This window comes from Histomonas meleagridis, assembly GCF_020186115.1.
Source record: "Histomonas meleagridis strain 2922-C6/04-10x chromosome Unknown contig_30, whole genome shotgun sequence".
In the NCBI taxonomy this organism is placed as follows: Eukaryota; Parabasalia; order Tritrichomonadida; family Dientamoebidae; genus Histomonas; species Histomonas meleagridis.
Window position 1 is genome coordinate 313,672 of NW_027150858.1, and position 23,026 is coordinate 336,697.

Here is a 23,026-nt window from a genome sequence, read left to right on the forward strand (position 1 = left end):
CATTTTATAATTGTTCTTCATTAACAAATATAACTATTCCAAGTTTAGTAAGTTATATTGATCGATATTCGTTTGGAATTTGTAATAAGTTAACAAATATTACTTTCTCTGAAGGACTTGAATCAATATATATTTATGGATTTTATAAATGTCCTTTAATTGAAACATTAATATTTCCGAATTCACTTAAATCTTTAAGTAAATATTCATTTTATTCATGTCTAAAAATTAAAACGTTACAAATTGGAGATAATTTAATTGAAATTGATAAAAATTCATTTGATTCTGATGCAAATATCGAAAAACTTACAATTGGAAAAAGTATATTAAATATTAGCACAAATATTTTTTATAAATTATTTAATGATGTAAATTATCTTGTAGTAAATACAACAGAAATACCTTCGAAACAATTTTATCAATATAATAAATTAGAAACAGTTATATTAACAAATTTAGTTTCACGTATTAATTCTTATGCATTTTATGAATGTAAAGATTTACAAACTATTAAATTTGGTAATAACTTATCATACATCGGAAAAAGTTCATTTTGTAATGTAAAGATATCTAAATTAGAAATACCAAAACAAATTTCTAATAATATAATTCAAATTGGTCAAAATGCATTTAGTAGATGTCGATATATACTCAATCTTACATTACCAAATTTACCATATGATTTAAGTTCTGGTATTTTTCAACTATGTACTTACATGACATATGTTACATTACCTAATTCGATTTATCAAATTCCGGATAAAATGTTTTATGATTGTATTAATTTAGAAGATGTTAAATTCGGTAATAACATAACAGAAATTGGTGAAAATGCATTTGCTGAATGTAATTTTAAGAGTTTAATAATTCCGGATACTGTTAAAGTATTTGGGAAATATGTATTTTTTAAATGTATATCACTTAAAAGGATTAAATTTGGTAAAGGAATTAATGTCATTTCTGAACACGCATTTTCTGAATGTAGAAAAATTATTGAACTTAATTTCCCTGATAACATTATAACTATTGATGATTCTGCTTTTTTTTCGTGTGAAAATATTTTGACGATTAACTTAAGTAAAAACATTAAAAATATTAACAGTAACGCATTTTATTTATGCATATCGTTAAATTGTATATATTTTTATGGAGAAAATGAACCAAATTATATCGCTGATAACGCATTCTTAGGTATTGAAACTAAAAGAGTTTTCGTACCTAAGTCATACACTGGTAAAAAATTCGGAGCTCTGTCAGTGAAAAAAGGGTTTGAAGAATGCGATGAAGATACTCCTGCTGAGAATTCAAACACAACTTTAATTGTAATTATTACTGTGTTTTCGATTGTGGTTGTGATAGTAATTGTGGTAATTGTTATTGTGGTTGTGAGAATTAATAAAAATAGAAAAGCTAAATGGTTTGATGAGAAACTAAAGAACGTTTTGATCGATAATGATGAATATCAATTTGAAGATTTATAAGCAAAATATTTATGATCAATCTTTTGATGAGTAAAAACTCTTGTTTTCTCATGAATTTGTTTTTAAAAAAGCAAATGAATAATCAGAAATCAATGTTGTTAACCAGAAGTTATGTATTTTGTCTTACTTCTCTATAATAACAAATCTGATCGAATGAATAAATAAAATTGTTTAAACTGTTTAAATTTTTTTTTCGAAAGAAATGTTTACAAGATTTTTCACTGTAACAATTTCATTAATATTCTAAGAAAGAATTTTATTGATTAAGTAATCTAAATTTCATGAACTGTAAACGTCATTTTCTTGTAAAAATTTATTATCTTGAGTTTTTTTAAATATCTGTATGAATTTTGGTGTAAGTAAGCGAAGCATAAACTAAACTCATTTGTTTTTTAAGAAATTTTTGTAGATATTTTAATTTTAAATGTAAAATATTTGTAATTGAATTAAATTTATGATATTACATATTTGATCAAATGAAAAAGTTCCAACATGATTCAATTTTTAACTATACAGTGATTTAATTGACAGCATGGTGACAACCGCTGAAGCTAACATAATTTTTTTGACTCTTGTTTTATTTTATAAACATATTAAAAAAACATTTTTATGAAATTTACTTGCCAATTCATGTGCATCTTTAGCAACTGTTTTTTTGGTTTTTTAGTTTACATGTAATTACATATTGAACCATATTTTTTAGTTTAGAACAATTTACTAGTAAATATTTAAAATACTTATTTAATCCAAAAATACTACACAATTAGATGATCATCATTTACATGTAAATTCTTGATTAATAAATGAAGATCTTTCATAAATTAATTATTCAATTAATGATTAAAAACAAAATTTATTTGTTGTTATATCACTTGAAGTTTTTTTATTTCACCATTTCTCATAATTTCATGGGTAACCTCCTTCTTTGGTGTCTATAAAGTTTCCAATTTACTTCGGTAAAGTCATTGAAATTTCAAAAAGCTTTTTAACAAACCGCATGTTCACAATGAAAAAATTTGAACTTTCGTTTTCTTATCGTTGTTTTACAGCATTCAAATTTTCCCCTACAAATTGTTTGCGTAGATTATAAATTGACAGGCTAACTACGATAGGGACTTTTTGTGAGGCCTGCCCAAAAATGGGTTGTTGTGGTTCTGCTGTTTATCTTGATTACCCAATCGATCTCGACGATCTTGTTGCTACGGACAGCGAAGAGGAGGAACTGATGAATTCTTACCAAGAAATGATATCAAGTAAGGCACCTGACTTAATTAGAAGATTTGGAGATTATCACGACGCAAATGAGCAGATAGTGAACGCAATTTCAAAAGCAACCCCAGAAGCTCAAGAAGCTGCATTTCAAGCAGTGGTTCCTTTGGTTCGTTTTCAATGTGAAATTTTCGACTTCTCTAACACTTGCCTTGACTTTTTCAAAAGGATTATGTCCTTTTTTGTTGGAAGAGAAGAACCTACTTCAGATCTATTTACCAAATATCAACATTTAGTGAAGATTATATCCGAGTTTATTTCTATTGTACTAAAACTTGATGAAATCAAACTTATGCTTCCAAAGCTTCTTGGTGATGTCTCATACTTTAGACGTTCCTCAAGACGTCCAGACTACAATCAATATGAAAGTTTATCCGAAAAATCATCTGACCTATCAATGTTCTTTGCTAACTCTAATCCTTTCTTTTCTAAGCTCCTTCAGTATCCAAAAGATAATGCTAGTAATCAAGAACTCTTTTCAAAGATAATAATTTTATACGCAGGATTTGCTGATATGTATGCTGCTATAGCTAGAAAGCAGACAAACGAGGATAACGACCTTCTTTGCGTCAAAGGTGTAACCTTCTTTATCATGGCATTGGATAATATTCACCCATCTGGAATATTTGGACCTAAATCACCAGTCCACATTGTCGAAGACGTACGTGTTGTAGTCGAATATCAACCAAAACAGCAATCATTGATCAATAACTTAAAGTATACAACAAAACATTTCAACGATGAAACAACACTCAAAGCTGTTAAGGATTTGCTGAATTAATAAAAGCCATGGGTCAAACGTGAATCGCTAGAGTTTGTTTCAAAATGAAAATCTATGTGCGATTGAAGTAAAGGTAGTGGATTTTGTAAATTTTTCACATCAAATGTCCTGAAATGCCGATAAAAAATTCACAAAAATTCTTCATCGGCTGCTTTCAAAATTTGAATGAAAACATATTCATAAAAAGCCGATCAATAAACATTTTAAAAATTTCGGATTTCCATAAAATGAGCACTTTTACAATAAACCTTTAATTTTTATTTTAATTTATTCTAATCATGTCTATGTATGTTGGCTTGTTTGCAACATGATTCTTCCCATCAAGAATAGAAACATTGCAGTAGAGGGTTTCACCTATTGTCTGGATTGAGTGAGCTTCATGAATATGTCCAAAAATGCAAAGTGCAGGTTTTGCTTTTTCAATAGCTTTTCTAAGTTCAGGACAACCTGCATGGAAACCTGTGCTTGTTGTATCTCCGATTTCTTTTGGAGGACCATGTGTGATAATTATGTCAGCGTCATTTGGAACATCAGACCAACGACTAACAGCATCATTACCATACATATTGAAAGCCAGATCTTTGAATTCAGGCTGATATGGAGAACCGAATATTTTTATTCCATCAATTACACAAGAATTGTGTTCTAAATAAGTGATGTTTTTATCATCTAAAACATAATTTTTAACATCCTCTATCGGTATATTAGTTTTTGAATATGATTGGTAAATGTTTCTGAAATGTTCAAGTTTCTTAGTTTCAAATGGTAAATCTGAATTACCTGCAATTACAATATTATTTTTGATCCCTAATGCATCAATCCATTTTACAAATGAAGCAACTTCTTTAGGATTCCCAAGATTTGAGAAGTCACCTGCAAATATTAAAATATCACATTTAAATAACTGTTCTTGTGGTATTTGTTCATGCATTCCATGGGTGTCTGATAAGCAAAGTAAACGTATTGCTCCATCAGGTTTTTGTTGAGTTGGATCAACAACTTTTGGTTTCCACATTCCAAAAATGATAAATTGGCCAGTTTTATATAAAGCATTGAATGATGACGTTTAAAAATGGAAGCTTTAACAGTTACAGAAATAGCTTCTTCTCAGATAATGAATAATCAAATATTTTACTATTGCAGATTTACAAGTATGCTTTATTTCTAACCTTAGAAAATGGAAGAAGTCATAAATGGGATTGGATTCCAAGTAATGCAATACAAAATTTTGGTGAACAAAAATCAGAATTTAATGCACATCTATTTACCAAAACCAAAACGAATGCAACTCAACCTAATCTTACTATTAACAAATCTACTCCATCAATTTCAGAAACCATTCAACTAAATGAAGGTGAAATCCTTTACTCACTTAATCCATTAATATCCTCTACCGTTCCAGTTGAACCTCGCACTATGTTTAAGAAGGAACCAATAATCACTCGAATTATTGGTTTCAAAAAAAGAAATGAAAGATTAGAATGGACCGTAGTCTCCGAAGATGACAATGTGCCATTTACAATTTCACATAGTCAGCTTCGGCGTCGAAATTTGCCGCTGATGCTCAAGTTCATGAAAGAGTATTTGATGAATGATCCAAAATTATGTAAAGAATAAAATTTAGTAATGTTCTTGTTGCATTAAAAACTGATATTCGTTCTGTGGAAAGAATGTTCTTACATCAAAATGTACGAGTTCGCTTAGCATTGACATCCAACAATTTAATATTTGCGATGGATGATTAAATTTTGGTGGCGGATTTTTAATTAATCTTCTCATGACTTCTTCAAATGCAGACCATCCAATATTATCTTTAATTCTTAGAATGCAATATAATAATCCATCATGATGATATTTCCCGATCATTATACTTCGCTCATATGAGCGACGATAGAAACCGTCCTGGAGCCCCCTGCCGACCGTTAACTCGTTATCAAAATGTATCGGTAGGTTTAAACGTTCGACAGCATAACAAAGGGCAAAATTTGCCATCATTTCATGATTGAGTTCCCCTAATGCTGTTTGGTCAAAGTCATGCCCCATCTCATGTATTGTACCAAAGCATGCATCAGTATAAACATGATTAACAAAATAATCAATGCAACATTGATTGTTCCAAAAAATTGGATTTCCTGCAATTGCATATGCACCAATGTTTTCACGTGTTTCATAATATATGGTTTCTCCATTAAAAGGATATTTCCCGTATAGTTGACCCATTGTTTTATAAACATTCGACATGCGATTTAAGAAAAGTTCGATTTTATCTTCAAATGGATCAATTTCTTGAAGATCATCAATTGTGATTTCAAACCGAATAATGCCTTCACCAAATGTAATAAATTTGTCTGATTCTTGGATCTTGAAATTGGAAAAAATTACTTTACCTTTGGCTTCACATCCCCAATATCCAAGACGAAGACCAATTGTAACTTTGGTGTCTTTGGCTCTAAAATCAACTGTTAGATCACCTTCAAAACTGTTCACTCCGTTGTTGAATTCTGTGGAATGATCCCATGTTCCAAATACACAAATATTAGCACCAACGCCATTTGGATATTGGGGAACAATATCAGTACCAACAGCATGAACTGTGGCACTATAGCGTTTCCCAGGAATCAAACCATTAACTTCACCGAGAAATCTTGAATCATCAAGTTCTGAAAAGTCAAGGACAAAAATACCACCATTGGAAGTGTTATGACCACCCCTTCGTCTTCCTTGATAATGAGATTCGTATCTCCAATACTTTGGGGGCTGCATAAAAATTACATTTGTAAAGCTTTGAAATATTTTTCAATGAAAAAAGAACGTTCGACAAAAATTCCTTTCTATCTCAACATTAGTAATGTTTAATTATCCTTGCTGTAGGAGGTGAAACTTGTTTTAGTATGGGTGAATGATAGGTTTTATAGTTCGTTGTATGTTTTTGAATTTTCGATTTTTTTCTTGACTTGGTTGTGATTATCTCTAACATTTTGCATTTTAATCTCCTTTTTTCGTTTATTTACATCTTTCTGGAGTTTCTTGATAATTTTCTGATAATTTTTTGTGCTGGGGCGTTTATGGCTGTGCTTGTTTTTTTGGTTCTTGAGCTGCTGGTTTTCTTTTTGAGCATGTGATCCATGATTTCTTTCTTGAATCTCAATAAATAATATTAAAGCAAAACCAATAATAGCAATAAACAATGCAATCACCTGTAAGATATTGTTTTTTAGAAATATAGAAATCCTACTCCAAGAATTTTTTTCATAAGATTGTTTTTTTTGAAAAGCTAATGATAATATTCTTTCCATATTCCTTTTTCTTATTTCTCTATTTCCTATGTCCTCATAGTTTGAATGAACTTTACTATGATCAATTATTTTTTCTTTCTTTTCATCACTCATGCTGATATCAAGAAGTAAGTTATGATATTAACGTTTTCGGGGTACCCCAAAAATTAGTTCCATTTCCAAGACAAAACACAAGAACCAATCTAAAAATAAAGATTAAATCTTTATAAGTAACAACAAAGACACACCTTTTCAAAGTTTGTGTTAAAATATCCACATCTTTGTAATCAAGAAATAAGTTAAATCACAAAGTTATATCAACCAAATATGTTAATATGCTTACTAAGAAAGAAGCGCGTTGTGCTAAATATATGAAACGTTAAATTTGCACTTAAAAAAATAAACCAAAATTAAATTTTTCTTCGTTTTCAAACTCTTTTTGGAATAAATAAAATACAATCAAATAACACTAAACAAAAGAACAAATAAATTTAATAAATAATAATAGAAAATATTTAGCTTTTTAAAATTTGAAACAAAAAAAAGATTTACTGTGTGTATTCAGAAAGAAGTTCTTTAAGACCTTCAATAGAAGGAACTAAACATTCGCAAAGAAGCTTTGTTTCGCAATTTTTGACTTCTAAAAGTTGAAGAAATGGAAGACCTTCAACTTTAAATGTAGAATCAATCATTTCAACGTTCTCAAAAACATCAATTTTAATGATTGTTACTTTTGGAAATTGGCGTGCAAGTTCGGAAACGTTGATTTCAAGTTCTTTGCAAGGACAGATTTTTGGTGATGAAATCAAGATTAGTGAAATTCCTGAAAGACTTTTTACGAAATTTTGAAATTCTTCTTGTGTTCCTTTAAAATATTTTAGATTATCTGGCGACTTTTTTTGCCCAATGATGCCCATCGGATTTTACACTTTTTGATAAGTCTACATTAACGATTTTGTTTGGATATTTTTCACTTAACATTTCACTTCAAGCATTTTTTGACAAAAGAGAATTCACATGTTATTTAATGTATGAATTACCCATAGTTGTTCTGGGAAATTATGCCTCAGGGAAATCAGCAATAACAATTCAATTTACGCAAAATTTGTTTGTAGCAGATTATGATCCAACTTTCGAAGATTTTTTCACTCGCACGATTGCAATTGATGGTAAAGATTTTCATTTTAGCATTCTTGACACAGCAGGTGCTGACGATTTTTCTGTATTCCGTTTATCATCGATTCGGAAAGCAAATGGTTTTGTTATTATTTATTCCATTGATGATCGTAAATCATTTAATGATGTTAAATTCTGGTATAGTTTTATTCGGGAAAAAGATGCACCATTTTTCATTTGTGGGAATAAAATCGATCTTGACAAGATGACTCGAGTCATCAGCCAAAAAGAAGGAAAAGCTCTTGCGAAAAAATTAGGAGGACATTTTATTGAGACTTCAGCAATGAATAACACGAATGTCGAAGAAATGTTTATTGAGCTTGGAAGATTAATAGTTGAAAAAAGAGAAGCTCCAATCCATGAAGCTCAAGATCAAAAAGCAACGAAGAAAAATCAAAAGGAAATATGTAAAATATATTAAAGATAAATTTTCTTTAACAAGAGTGTAATTTATTTTATTTTATTCAAAATTTTCATTTTGAAGATTTATTAACACTTTCATTTTATATAATAAATTTAGTGAATTTGATTAATTGTTGAAACTGTTGCTTTTCCGGGTGATTCAAAACAAAATATCTTTTAACTTCTTTGACCCCATTGGAATTAGTTTTAAATGATAAGAAAACTTTAATAAAGATAATATTCAAGGAATGATGAGCGATATGGCTGAATTAAAAAATTTAAAAAATAAATACATGAAAAGAGAATTTAATTATAGATATGTTAAAGAATAAATTAAAAGACTTACGATTTAATCAAGAACAAGCTTATGTAAATTTACTTGGAAAAAGATGTTCTTGGGGAATTGTGGGCATTAGAGTTTTCTGACAAAGATTAGCACGATTTTTTGATGACTTTTTCGAAGGAATTGAATTGGTTATCATTAATATGTAAACCATTCATTAAAAATAGTAACAACAAATTCCATTCAAATTTCATTTAAGAAAAAGTGGTTAAACGGTTTCTAGAAAGCATGCTAAATTGGGTGAAAGGTCAAGTATCTAAAAAGAAAAGGAGAACAAAGGAAGGACACTTTGACCTTGACCTCTCATACATAGGTAGTCGAATCATTGCTATGGGTTATCCTGCTCAAGGCATTGAATCAATATATCGAAATAGCTTTACCGATGTCAAAGAATTTCTTGATGAAAAGCATGGCGAAAACTATATGGTTTACAACCTTTGCAGTGAAAGAAGTTATGATCCAGAATGCTTTGATTGTCGCGTTGAAACTTATCCTTTTGAAGATCATAATCCTCCAAACTTCGATATGCTCCGTCAATTTTGTAACCATGCTTCTGATTGGCTAGCGCAAAATGAGCAACACCTTGTTGCTGTTCATTGCAAAGCTGGTAAAGGCAGAACAGGAGTAATGATTTGTGCTCTTATGCTTCATATGGGTCAGTTTGATAATCCTCAAGAAGCTCTTAAGTTCTATGGCGAGAGGCGAACTCTTGACGGAAAAGGCGTTACAATTCCATCACAGATCAGATATATTTATTATTATGATCAATACCTTAAAAGTGGGGTTCCAAGGGATGTCCCATTCTCCCCACGAGAGTGTTGTGTTACAAAAGTTAGGTTTACAAATGTTCCTCAAAAATATTTTTCCAAAATTTCGTCCATTGAATTTCGTAAAATGGATAACAGCTACATTGTTAATACAAGCGGTAAGAGCCATGATGGTCCTCTAAAGTCGAAAGAAGGGAATGTTATCGAATTTGATGTCGATGGATTGATCGAACCAATCAAAGGAGATTTCAGGATTTCTGCCATGAAAAGTGGAAAGCCTTGTTGTTACATGTGGTTTAACTCAGAATATATCAAAGATGATGAACTTTTCCATCGATCAGATATTGATAAGGCATCAAAAGATAAAGATTTTTCTGACGAATTCACAATGGAAGTATTTGCTCATCATTAATAAAGCGATATTAAATTTATTTGTATTTTTTTCCCCAATGATTTGTCAATATTTATCGAAAATTATTTTTTACTGTAATGAAGTATCTCTTTATGTATAGATATGAAGAACACCATGAAATTCTCTATTTAATCACCTGCTTTACAAGAGGAGTTTGTTTGTATCAAAGAGATATTTTTATTTAAGGAATCACTTTATGTTTTTTTTTAACCTCATACAAAAAAATTTATTATCCAAAAGGTCCGGGAAATCTATTTTATGTTTCTTTTTACTTCCATTTTAAACAACATTGAAAACAATTAAACAACAAAATATTTATTTTAAACTCATTTTACAATATTGAACATATCCTAAGTCTGCAAATATACTCTTTTTGTGCAAAAAATAAATTTGATAAAATCACATTTTGAATTGAGATGAAAAATAAAAATTTTTTTTGAAAACAAATATTCCAAAAATATTCCATAACTCAATTACAAATGGGATAATGATTCCAAAAACGACTGCTGAGATAATAAATGCGCTTGATCTTATATAAATGATATATACATATAGCAGAATAATTCCAACAAAGTGAAGAATAGATATCAGCAACGGTGTGTGAGCTTTTGGTGTGAGAAATCCAAGAATTATGAACAAAAATAAAAATGCTATGAATACATCAGCCGTTATTCCCCAAGCTAAAATGCTTTGGCGAATTTCGCGGAACCTACCAGATTGGCTAGTATTATTTATCATATAGTTAATAAAATTCATTGGAATATTTGTTGAAGTATGTTGAAGTTTATTATAAAATGAAATAGTTTCTTCTCTTGCATACAAATCTCTATTATAGTATATAACGTTTGTCAAAATATAAATAGAAATGAATGTAATAACACGTAAAGGGAATACGATTTGTGCGTAATGTATCATCTGTACGTTGGAATTCTGTGTAAATAAAAGTGCAAGACGTTTATTTATTACATTTCTTTTTCTTTGCAATATTAATCATAATTATAACTGTGATACTTTATAAAAAAAAGAAAGCATGTTTTCAAAATGTGTGGATTGGAAAAATTCAAGATAAGAAGCATATTTAAATATTAAATAATATAACCACATTATTAAAAAAGAAATTGTTAATATTTCTCTCTGTTTTCTTTGTGAAATTTTTCCAGTGTTTTTAAATGAATACATTAAAATAGTAAATAAAAATTATATTTCATAGATAAGTCAGTTGACATAAAAAAAAATAATTCGTATGAACCAGGATAAACAAAATGGAAAAACAAATAATAATAATAAAGGGATGACATTTATAACTTATTTAGAAAACCAAAGTTAATTTCCTTGTAAAGGCGCTGTAATTTCATCTCCGAAATCATCAAAAAATGGATCATCAGTGTTTTCGAGTGTTTCATGTGCCCAAATAGGTAAACGATTAAAGTTGTTCAAAATTTCGTCGTTTTGATTTTTCTTACTTTTGGTTTTAGCACTCGGTTTATCTTCTTTCTTTTTTTTACTTTCTTTCTTCTCTTTCTTTTCTTTGTTTTTCTTGTCTTCTTTGTTCTTTTTTTCTTCTTTCTTTTTATCTTCTTTGGCTTTCTTCTCAAGTTCTTTATTTTTCTTTTCTTCTTTCTTCTTTTCTTCTTTGGCTCGTTTCTCTTCTTCCTTCAATCGTTTCTCTTCTTCCTTCTTCTTCTTTTCTTCTTCCTTTTTCTCTTTCTTCGAGCTCATCTATTTGTGAAACCGCTGGAAATAATTCAAAATTGACACTGAAATTCTTTGAAAATTGATCTAAAACCGTTCCGTAATAAATTAATAATTTTAACGTTCTTCGGTTCCAATTAAATTCTTATCAACCAGTGGTCATGAAAAAATTGAAAGTTATTATTCTACATGTCGGTTCGAAAATTGTTCACAGTTTTTATATTTGATATATTATTAATTATAGGTTACTTATTTATATAATAAAACACATCGATCAAAGAGACGAAAATTCGAGTGTTGATAATATGATTCTATCGGTACGATTAAATTCAGCTCAATTTACGTATAAGTGATATAGAAAAAAAGAAAGCAAAGAAACATAAATATTTTATTATTTAGTTCAAATAATAGATAAAAATTCACACCCCTAATTGAATAACTTGTGTGTATCATTATATTAATTTATTATCAAAATTAATCATAAACTTACATTAAGATTGTAATTCAGGATATGCAAAAATATTATATTAGTTTAATATATTCCTATTTCAACAGTAATTTCACAATTTTTATATTTCCTTTAATTCAAAAAATAAAAATATATTGGTAAAAAATCAAAACAAGTTATAACTTAGCTTTAAGATTTAATGAGAAAAGAAAACTTTTTTAAAACAAATAAATTCTTAAATTGATGTTTTACACGATTAATTTAATATACTTTATAATAAATAAGATACATACAAGGAATGATGTAACTTACTATTTATCAGAAACGTTTCTTAGATCAAAAGATATTCTCCAAATCATTACACAGTAAAAACCGATTTTTAACGGTTTATATCCTTGTGAAATGACAAAAGTTTTTGAATGTTATTGAAAATTCAATTATTTCCAGCGGTTTCACAAATAGATGAGCTCGAAGAAAGAGAAAAAGGAAGAAGAAAAGAAGAAGAAGGAAGAAGAGAAACGATTGAAGGAAGAAGAGAAACGAGCCAAAGAAGAAAAGAAGAAAGAAGAAAAGAAAAATAAAGAACTTGAGAAGAAAGCCAAAGAAGATAAAAAGAAAGAAGAAAAAAAGAACAAAGAAGACAAGAAAAACAAAGAAAAGAAAGAGAAGAAAGAAAGTAAAAAAAAGAAAGAAGATAAACCGAGTGCTAAAACCAAAAGTAAGAAAAAAATCAAAACGACGAAAATTTCTTTGAACAACTTTAATCGTTTACCTATTTGGGCACATGAAACACTCGAAAACACTGATGATCCATTTTTTGATGATTTCGGAGATGAAATTACAGCGCCTTTACAAGGAAATTAACTTTGGTTTTCTAAATAAGTTATAAATGTCATCCCTTTATTATTATTATTTGTTTTTCCATTTTGTTTATCCTGGTTCATGTTTTCACCTGACATCATGATCATGATCATTTAGTTTTTCTTTTAACAACAATCATCATTTAATTCTTCGTTTCTTTTTATAAAAGATTTCTTTCCTTTTATATCAACTGGGAGGATATTTGAAGTCATTGTAATATCCCCTTGAATAACTTTCTGATGAATTTTTGTGGTCAATCGAACAAATGCTTCATCAACATTAATAGATTCTTTGGCTGATGTTTCTAAATACATAATATTATGTCTATTTGCAAATCCTAATGCATCATTTTCTGTTATTTGTCGTTTTTCATTCATATCAATTTTATTTCCAATTAAAAAAACAACTGCATTTGGAGAAGCAAGTGAATAAAAATCATTAACCCATTGTTCAAGATCATTGAATGATTGTTCATTGTCAATTGCAAATACCAGAACACCACCAACTGCATTTCGAAAATATGCTTTTGATATCGAGCGATATCGTTCTTGTCCTGCAGTATCCCATATACTTAATCTAATTGTTTCTTCTCCAATATCAATTGTTGTGGTTTTAAATTCAACTCCAACAGTACTTTGAAAATCATTTCCAAAATAATTATCAACAAAACGTTGAGCAATTGCTGTTTTTCCAACACCAGAGGATCCAATAAGAACAATCTTATATGTTTCCACTTTCATGTGAATTAAAAAAAACTTTAAAGTTTTGGTTTTAAAAAAAATCATATTAAGAAAACTGAAATCAATTTATTTTCTTTTTGAATATCATTGCCTTATTAATGAAAGATTTAAAGAATTATTGAATGAGTTATAAGTTAAAAACATATAATGATATTAAAAAAATTGTTCCTTAAAGTTAAATATCTTGACATGGAGCATATGAATTGAATATTTTATTTTAAAGATCAACATAATTTCAACTATTATTAGACTTAATACCTTTAATTTTTAATTTAATAATGAAAACAAGAAGATATGAATTAATTCACAAAAAATCCAACATAACAAAATAAATTTATATATAAAACGTATTGTATGTAAATCAAAAAAACATATAAAGCACATTGTTTTATATTTATTTTTGCATAAAACATATAAAAAAAATAGTAATTTAAATTACGATTTTTATTTCATCATTAAACATCAAATTCAATTGGATTTTCCGCAATTTTCCACTTTTCAAAACTTTACTTTTTCTTTTTTTCCTCATTCCAATCCACACATTTTATGCCGATTTGATTGCCCATTATCATCTGTGCGTTTCTTACGAATGTTTTTATATCTGATTTGCCATCTCTGTCCATAGATATTGACGGTAAAAATTTGAGTGTTACAAACGATGGCGGCATTGACAATAATCTCCAAGCGTAAGAAATCAAACTTTCGCTTCTTCTATACGCATACGTATTTATTCCGTGTGGAACGCCAAACATTGTGTAAACAATTGTAATCGGCTGAATTTTATACGGAGTAACAAATGCATCTTTGCTAAACTTCATAAGAACGTCGCCGCAGCCATTACTAAAGTGTCCTTCAGGGAACAATAGGATTGGTGGACGTAGGTTATCATCAGCCGCATTACATATGAGTTTGATGCGATTTTGTTGACTTTTCTTGGAAATGTAAATCGGATTAAAGGGTTCAAGTAAGACTTTAAGAAGACGAATTTTGCGCAACTGTGCATTAAGAACAAATGTAAAGTCATGGTATATGAAAAGAATAAAAATGTCAAGAATACTAACATGATTTGATATCGTAAAACGTGATGGATCATCAAAATAACCATCAGTTTTTATGTAGAAAATTCCAAACCCAAATAGCAAACATCGTGTGCCGAGGCGAGCAATGGAATAACAGAGTTGTTGCCATGTGTTGCTTGGAAGTTGAAAAACTTTGATGAATAATCTAATTAGTATAAGAACAGATGAAGTAAAAGTAAAAATTAGCATGTTAAAAACAAGCCTAATTGGTCCTAAGAACAATATAAAACAAAAAAATTGATATATGTATTTAAACGGAGTGTATTTAAAAGGTTTTGTTAAGTTTTGATATTCTTCCTCAGTTAGACTACTAAGCTCAAGTTGGTTTTGAAATTCTTTCGATCTGTTTGGAACTGAGGAAAGAAAAGACATATAATTCAAACAGAGATACTTAATTTTATCATAACGGTCAAATCACTTCACAAAAATAACAAAAAAAATGTCGAAACCTCCTTTACGATCACTTTGAAGGTAATGACTCGTGAAGTATATAATATAATGCTTGTAAAATTTCATAAGGAAAAAATGAAATCTGCTTAAATTCAATAATACATTGAAGGTTTGGTCAATTTTTTGAAGAAATGATTTCAAGCCAAAATAAGAATTAATATTATATTTCAGGTGCTATAAAGAATGCAAAAAGCAAATGATTTCATAATTCATTTTTCTCACTATTTTATAAGCCAAGTAATTATTTATTTTAATTTCAGTATTAAGCTCTCGAAATGGCAAACTAATTTAATCCTTATAAGTAGCATGTTAAACTAATTGTATTATAGGGACGAGAGTATGAGTATAAAAAGTGATTCCATCTCAGCAGGATATGGTTTGAAGCTTAATTTTGGTGAACAGGCTCAAGCATTCTTGATTCTGTTCACAAATGATCGTTATCTTCAGAAAAAATCTATCGTTTGGCGTCAATGGTTATATTTACGATAGAAAATTGAACACATAACTGCCAATGAAATTTTTTTTTAACATTTCCAAATTTCTACTATATTCATGACAACGAAAGCCTCAACTTATTTTTCACGTATCGGAAACATCGATCATAACAATTCATTTTTAATGGCGCACATTAAATAATGAAATTTTCCTTAAAAAAAAAAATTTTACAAATAAAAATTATTTTATTCAATCAGTTCCTTTTTCTAGTTCAATAATTCTTTTTTGATACATTTTCGGTGCTCGACAATTAATTTGATTATATGCCACTTTCCATAACCTTCTCAATTCTTTGTGTTCTTTTGCACTTTCCAGAGCAGCAATCACTGCATCAAATGACGCATCACCGATTTGGTGCTGCCACTTCTCCAAAACCTTTTTCGCAAGCTTTTCCCTCGTGCACACAACGCGTATTGTGCTGGCAGCCAAGTTATCCCTTGAAGTTGCCTCGATTAATGTTTCGATAACTCTTTGTGATAGATCTGTACCTTCTTCTGCCATTTGTGCGATTGCTGCATAGATAGCAAACCTTAGCTGTTCATTATTAGATTGTAATCCCCTAATAAGAATGCTTGTGGCTATGTTACGAGTTTGTTTCATCCCAATTAAACATCGAAGCGCCGATACAGAAATTGAATCATCTTCGACGGTTAACGATAGAATACAACGTGCAGTAACCGCACTAACGTACTCCGGCTTGACATTTGTACGAGACAAGATTTCTAAAGCTAATTGAGCTTGAATACTTTTGAACGCACATATAAGGGCTTCTTCAGATTCGTTGTTACGACATGCAGAAACTATTAAATCAGTATCAATAAGATCATTACCTGTAGGTATTAATTGAAGAAATTGTAATATAACTTCTCGTGGAACTGACGTCATATGCCGAAGTTTTGATGACGCCTCACGCGCTTTAGATGTTTTAAGAAATGCCGAATATCCTTTAGATACTAATGTGGAATCAAGAGACGAGTGCGTTTCAAGGAAGTTCCAACACTTTTGGATGTGTTCATGTGGAATGGTCTCATTATAGATAATGTTGACAAACTCATCAAGTGAAGAATCTTCGAAATTATTACGGTTAATAAACTCATCAATCTCATGTGTTTCTTTGGCATCCTCAGAAAGGGAGACTTCTATGTAATTCATAAATATTTTCATATCTGTTCCTGGATAATATACTTCTCCGGATTTAAAGAGCTTAAGAATGTCTTCAAATGTTGGACGTACTGTTGGGTTACGGTCCCAACAAGATCTAATAAGGTTGAAGAGACCTGGATCGCAATCAGTATCAACAAGTTTAGGTCTGATATCATTATGAGCTACTTGATTGATAATTTCTTGAGGTTCCATTCCATGGTATGGTGTTTGATGGGTAAGAATTTCCCAAAGAACTATTCCATATGAATAAACATCAACTTTTGAATCATAAGATTCATTTGAATCGAGGAGCTCAGGTGCCATCCAATGAGGTGTGCCAACATTTTTCGTCATTATTGCCTTTTTCTCGAGTTTTCGAGAAAATCCAAAGTCGCATATTTTGGCATGCTTTTGATCGTCAAGGAGAACGTTAAGAGATTTCAAGTCGCGGTGAACTATTTGCTTGGAGTGGAGGAAATTCATCCCTCTGGCGATGTCGAATGCACAAATGGATAAGTCGGTGTTATTGAGCTTGTGGTAGTTGTGGAGTTCATGATAAAGATTACCTCCTGACATCCATTCGGTGACAATTCGATATGGAGGATATTCAGTTGCACCAAAAAATTTGAGAAGAGTAGGATGAACAGCCGTGGCAAGGACAGTGATTTCTCGTTGGTAACCACGGAATCGAAGTCCTGTTAATTTAGCATATTTCAGTTTCTTGATGGCAACTTTTTGTTTGGTTGATTTAATAATACCAAAATAAACATTGGCAGAAACTCCACTACCAATGATTTTCTTTTCTTCGAGATCATTGGGATCAATAATCCATGTGGAATAATTGATTGGAATTGGTGAAAAAATTCGGGACGTGGTTGGATTGACTTGCTCATTTTGATATTCCTTACAGAAGTTTTGAATGCTTAAAAGTCTTGAGTTGATTGCTTGATATGCTTTAGATCCAATGTCTTTCCCATGCTTTTTGAGATAAGCTTGAAATGATATTTCAACAGCATGCAAGTCGAGCAAGTGGAATTGAAGCCAGTTAGGATTACCAGCATCAAAAATTTGTGAATCTTCAGGATCAATTATCTGTGCAGCTTCATGTAATTTTTGCGTGATTTCACACATTTCTGAAGCAGTGTTTGTTGATGAATTATTTACTGCTGTGTGAGCCCAACAATGAGCCATGTTTTGACTGATAAGAGGCTTATAACGATTTGTTAGATCATTAAATTTTTTCATAGCAAGCAATTCATTTTGGGTTATGGATTTCTTCACGTTTGCAAAGCGTTCAGTAAAGGCATTTGAAAAAGCGCGAAATTGAGATGCTGCATACATAAACTTTTTTTTGTGTGCGATTGCGTTGGACACTAGCATTTCAAGGTCACGTGCCATATTTTGTAGCTCATTGGAACAATCTTGGTAAGTCCAACTCAAGTTCATGCAGCGCTTATTTTTTTATATTCATTCAAAAATTCTGATGTTTATAGTGATGGAGATTTAATTTGAACGGTGGGAGCTTGAAAACCCACTTTTTGAATTATTTATTTTGACAAAAAGTGATCTGATAAATGGGGTCATTCAACTTTTTGAGGTAAGCTTCACCTTCTGGTTGACCTGTTATTAGCGAAACAATATTACAAAAAATATTGTTCAAGAATAATCTTTTCTCATAAGGAATACAATATAAACCAAAAAGGGACAATATACTTATCTTATTAACTTCTCGGATGAATCACAAAATTTCATGTTAGTTTCACTTTTGTGTACGGTTTTTATCGTATTTATATTCAAAATCGATTTGATTAATTTCTCAATTAGAGCTGGCGAGCAAAAATTCAGATTTATACAAGGAAATGTTTTTTAGCAAAATGGAATTTTCCAATAGAACTGGCTATACCCGAACCTAGATTTCTTAATCAGATAAGTGAGAAAAAAATCAAATCAATGAATTTTTATATTTAAAAACACAGTATTTATGAAGAAATATATATAAGTAATGAAACTCCATCGGAATTATGAAATTGTCTTCTTCCATGATTGAGATATTTCAATCAAAAAAAAAAGTTAACGTGCATTATGCCGATCAACGCGCATTCAAAAAGTAAAAGAAAACATTATCGAAACGAAATTGCTCGAAAGAACTGAGAAATCATGACAAGGATCTCAAAAATCAATGTTTGATTCAAAGTTCATTTAAAAAATAAAATTTTAAATCAATTTTTTTTTCTTATGAAACAATTATGAACTTGAGTGGTATGAGATTTTTTTATGCTAATTAGCTTGTTTTATTCATTAAAATGAAATCTATGGAAAAGCTGAGCAAAAAAGAATTCACAATTTCAAAAGTAAGACGAACTTATATTTAAATTATTTCTGATTTCGGTTTTTATAAATCATAAAAAAAAATTGATTATCAATGGTGTCCTTCCTATCAAAATTGGAACATGGACAGTAGTGACTGTAAATTTGCTGTATTATATATTTATTTTCTCTCTCTTAATTGTTTGGCGTTCATTTTTTTATTTTCTTTCCTGAATGTTAACCGCTTTCAACGCACTTTTTAAAGGCAGAACGTTTTTAATTTCAACAACAAATTTTTCTGACACCACTGAAATATCGTGAGCCATAGAAAAAATAATATGAAAGTATCTTCGGAAAAAATTAATTTTTCTCTATATATCTTCAATTTTAAAACTGCCGTGTATCTTTTAATGTTATTTTATTTCGTTAACTATAAATAAAAAAACTTATAATTGAGATTTTCGTGTCGAGACATAAATTCATTTCGTTTCATGAAACTTTTTCAATTTCAACGTCTTCCCTGGAATTCGGTTTGATAATATAAATATCTCAAAGAATTCGTAGAATAAGACAATACTTTCTCGAAATAAAATTAAACATTGTATGTTAATTATGATTTTGCAATTATTTCTCTTAATAATTTCAAAGTGTCGAAATAATCCTGTTTTGTTTAATTGCAGAATGAACGATAAACCTGAATATCAAAAAGGTCGTTTCTCACACCCAAGCCCCAATGGAAAATTCTTCACCGCTTCTCGATATTGCATTATCATATGTAAAGCAAGTCGCGCCCCATATACTCGACAATCCAGAAGCGAGAGAAGAAATAACTAACGTTTTTAATAAATTCTTATCAAACTCTATTTCAAGGGAGGAAGTTAATGAAGTTGTCCGAAGGTACACTGGATCTTCACAACCACTAGAAAGAATTGAGACAATCTTAAATACTCCTGATACTCCACTAAGCTCAAATACACCTTTATGTTTTGATCCAATTTCTTCTCTTCGCAAGAAAACAAGACCATGGTCACAGATAGAAGACATTCGCCTTCTCGCAGGCATTCACAAATTCGGTGTTGAAAATTGGGCTTCTATTGCCAAATTTATTGGAAATGGCAGAACAAGAGCCCAATGTTCACAGAGATGGTGTCGATGTCTCGATCCTAAAATCTCTAAGGATCAATGGACGGATGAAGAAGAAGAAAAATTGATAAATCTAATCAAAAATAATCAAAATCGCGGGTGGACCTCTATTGCATCTTTAATGGTTCATAGAAGTGACGTTCAATGCAGATATCACTTTTTGCAAATGCAACGAGATGGAAAAATATCAAAAGAAATTGCAGAACTCATTCCAGAACGCCAACAGCGGTCAATCCCAGCGCCACCAAATCGCAGCCAACAATCTCTTGGCAGTAATTTGGGTATTGGTTTCAATCTCGGAAATGCACCGTTAACAAAATCACAACCATCTTTCCAACTTCAGAGTGCCCCGCAACCACAACAGTACAGCCCAATATCTCCTTACACATTACAAGCAAAAAATCTCCCACAAAAGAGAAGAACAAATTCGCAAGCTGCTATTGACTTCCAGCAAGCATTCAGCCCGAATGTGTTGGGAAGCTTCAATTCAGACGATCATTCTGTGCCTCAGCCACCAAAATTAACGCCTTCATTTTTCGAAGATTTGAATACGAATAATCCATTCGAACAAAATAGCGATTTTGATGAATTCTCTAAAGAGTTCGACTCTTTTTCGATGCAGATGTGGTAATAAGATAAAAATATTGTGTTGTCGCAAATCTACAAATAATTAGTAAAAGGAAATGTTTTTCTGATTTTTATGTTTTTGTATACTTTGGCCCAAGGTGATTTAAAGACATGTTTTCATTGCAAATGATTCAAATAGTTTTTGATGTTGTCCCATTTTTCAGTTAATTAAAGTTTTGCGACGATAGAGTTGAATGAATTAAGAATCATCGTATTTATATTCAAAAACTGGATTATCTCACCATTTTATTTCTTGATTCATATATTTGGATTATTCATATTATTCATATTATTATTTTCATCTCCGGCACTACTAGATGATAAATCATCCTCGAATAAAACATCTCACATTGATGACATCTTTTATATTTAGGTTCTAACCTACAATGTTTGAAGTATAATATTTCATTCATCGTAGAACATATCTTGATACAAAACAGACAAAAATCTTTGCTTAAGAAAGATGATGTAGATTATCGTTTACTAAGTAAACTAGACTTTGCTACCGCAAAAATCGCAGCAGTTAACCTTGTGCTTGCTAGAGCAACGGCTGCAAAGTCTTCCCATTGTTGAGTTTCCTCTTGTCTTTCCACAAACTGGACATTTCATCCCAAGTTTTCTTGAATTACGGCAATCCTTGCATGCTTTTACACCATTATGTGAAGCACCTGAAGCACCACAAACTGCACACTTTGATGCACAACCTTGGCAAACTGATACAGACATAAGTGAAGTGATTTTTTATTGTCAATTTTTTCAGGAGAAAATTGAGAAGAAAGGCATTTTTTTCTATTTGTTTTAAAATTTCTGCCATTAAACTCAAAAAATTCAAATAAATGCCAACCCATAAAAAAATTTCGTGATCGTAGTAAAAAAATCCATAGACTTCTCTTGAGAAAATGTTTGTTTATTTATAAGCCTCTGATTTTGAAACTGAAAATAGTGTCAAAACTTGTATGGATATGTTGATAAGATAATAAAAATTTGGATTTTGTTTTCTTTGTGATTTTGAAACTTTATTTTTGGAACAACTCACAAATTTAAATATTAGATAGGGGAAATTTTATGGAAATTTTATGTTTAAATTTTCTTTTGTAAAGAGGTATATTTTTTGTAATATGCAATAATTTTTGAAGAGCTGAATGTTCACATTCGTATCGTTAGTAATGAAAAATTTACCAATATATGTAACCATTTGGAATAATTCAACATTCACTTTAAAACACATATAATGAAAGTTTGTAAATTTTTCAAATATTTTCATATAGATTGAGTGTACCAACGTTCATTCCTGTTGGAAATAACCAACTACTGATAGATTTAGTTGGGATCTGATCTTTAAAGAAAAAGATGTTGAAAGACAAATAGTTTAAATCAATTGCAATAGCAAATGCTCAAAATATGAATTAAAATAACTATAAAGCAAAAGTATATTGTTAAAGTATATCAACATTCTGGTTAACGAAGAACAGCTAATAAAATTTTTTAAACAATGAAAAAAATTCTGGAATTGGATTTCAATATTTCTAAAAATAATATCCTACTGGCGATTGGATTATATACTGCTGTTATTAAATATATTTTTATATTTCAAGATTAAAAGCAAACCTGTTTCTTGTAAATTTTTAAAAGATAATACATATTTATCAAGAATAAAAGTACAATAATGTACTCGAAGGAAATATTAAAATTGAGGAAACTCAAAAAAATCAATGAGGTGAGTGCAAATATTATTTCGTTACATATACTTTAAGTAAACAAATCTCGAAATAATTCATTCATTGAAGGACTATTTTATGCAATTCAATTCCACATAAATGATATATTTCATTCATTTTTATGAAAATAATCCATATCAAATTTAGAATGATTAAAATATTTCGGAGTGAATTATGTGGATAAAAAGAGTTAAAAATGTAATATTGGCGATAATGATATTTGTAAAAGAAGTGTTTCTTGATGAAATTTTTATTTGATGACTGTGTCCTAGTAAACAAAGTAAAATCATCTTTAAGATGCATTACAAAACACAAAAATTTACAAAATGATCAAAAGGAAATCATCACAACGAATGTCATATATACCTATAATTGAGCGCTCTTTCTCATAAGGACTGAATTCTTATCTTCATTTAA

The 23,026-nt window shown here is 30.0% G+C and overlaps 9 protein-coding genes across 9 annotated transcripts; 4 read left to right on the forward strand and 5 right to left on the reverse strand.

The window, feature by feature from the left end:
• Nucleotides 1-2,619: 2,619 nt before the first annotated feature.
• GO595_004869 (protein FAM49B) lies at nt 2,620-3,531 on the forward strand (the record flags this gene model as incomplete). Its single annotated transcript, XM_067918048.1, has 1 exon — nt 2,620-3,531. One exon carries the CDS (start codon nt 2,620-2,622, stop codon nt 3,529-3,531), a length of 912 nt encoding a protein of 303 aa, XP_067774887.1.
• Nucleotides 3,532-3,793: 262 nt separating this feature from the next.
• GO595_004870 (metallophosphoesterase domain-containing protein 1) lies at nt 3,794-4,546 on the reverse strand (the record flags this gene model as incomplete). Its single annotated transcript, XM_067918049.1, has 1 exon — nt 3,794-4,546. One exon carries the CDS (start codon nt 4,544-4,546, stop codon nt 3,794-3,796), a length of 753 nt encoding a protein of 250 aa, XP_067774888.1.
• A 605-nt stretch (nt 4,547-5,151) lies between these two features.
• On the reverse strand, nt 5,152-6,294 carry GO595_004871 (carbohydrate-binding protein CenC; the record flags this gene model as incomplete). The annotated part of the gene is made up of 1 exon (XM_067918050.1): nt 5,152-6,294. One exon carries the CDS (start codon nt 6,292-6,294, stop codon nt 5,152-5,154), a length of 1,143 nt encoding a protein of 380 aa, XP_067774889.1.
• Nucleotides 6,295-8,955: 2,661 nt separating this feature from the next.
• Nucleotides 8,956-9,906, forward strand: GO595_004872 (phosphatidylinositol 3,4,5-trisphosphate 3-phosphatase and dual-specificity protein phosphatase PTEN; the record flags this gene model as incomplete). Its single annotated transcript, XM_067918051.1, has 1 exon — nt 8,956-9,906. One exon carries the CDS (start codon nt 8,956-8,958, stop codon nt 9,904-9,906), a length of 951 nt encoding a protein of 316 aa, XP_067774890.1.
• A 1,323-nt stretch (nt 9,907-11,229) lies between these two features.
• GO595_004873 (DNA topoisomerase I-related protein) lies at nt 11,230-11,625 on the reverse strand (the record flags this gene model as incomplete). The annotated part of the gene is made up of 1 exon (XM_067918052.1): nt 11,230-11,625. The coding sequence occupies one exon, from the start codon at nt 11,623-11,625 to the stop codon at nt 11,230-11,232; it is 396 nt and encodes a 131-aa protein (XP_067774891.1).
• An 883-nt stretch (nt 11,626-12,508) lies between these two features.
• On the forward strand, nt 12,509-12,910 carry GO595_004874 (DNA topoisomerase I-related protein; the record flags this gene model as incomplete). The annotated part of the gene is made up of 1 exon (XM_067918053.1): nt 12,509-12,910. One exon carries the CDS (start codon nt 12,509-12,511, stop codon nt 12,908-12,910), a length of 402 nt encoding a protein of 133 aa, XP_067774892.1.
• Nucleotides 12,911-15,860: 2,950 nt separating this feature from the next.
• On the reverse strand, nt 15,861-18,155 carry GO595_004875 (TKL family protein kinase; the record flags this gene model as incomplete). Its single annotated transcript, XM_067918055.1, has 1 exon — nt 15,861-18,155. The coding sequence occupies one exon, from the start codon at nt 18,153-18,155 to the stop codon at nt 15,861-15,863; it is 2,295 nt and encodes a 764-aa protein (XP_067774893.1).
• A 1,699-nt stretch (nt 18,156-19,854) lies between these two features.
• On the forward strand, nt 19,855-20,895 carry GO595_004876 (Myb-like DNA-binding domain containing protein; the record flags this gene model as incomplete). The annotated part of the gene is made up of 1 exon (XM_067918056.1): nt 19,855-20,895. The coding sequence occupies one exon, from the start codon at nt 19,855-19,857 to the stop codon at nt 20,893-20,895; it is 1,041 nt and encodes a 346-aa protein (XP_067774894.1).
• A 488-nt stretch (nt 20,896-21,383) lies between these two features.
• GO595_004877 (two component transcriptional regulator) lies at nt 21,384-21,617 on the reverse strand (the record flags this gene model as incomplete). The annotated part of the gene is made up of 1 exon (XM_067918057.1): nt 21,384-21,617. The coding sequence occupies one exon, from the start codon at nt 21,615-21,617 to the stop codon at nt 21,384-21,386; it is 234 nt and encodes a 77-aa protein (XP_067774895.1).
• Between the last annotated feature and the right edge of the window lie 1,409 nt (nt 21,618-23,026).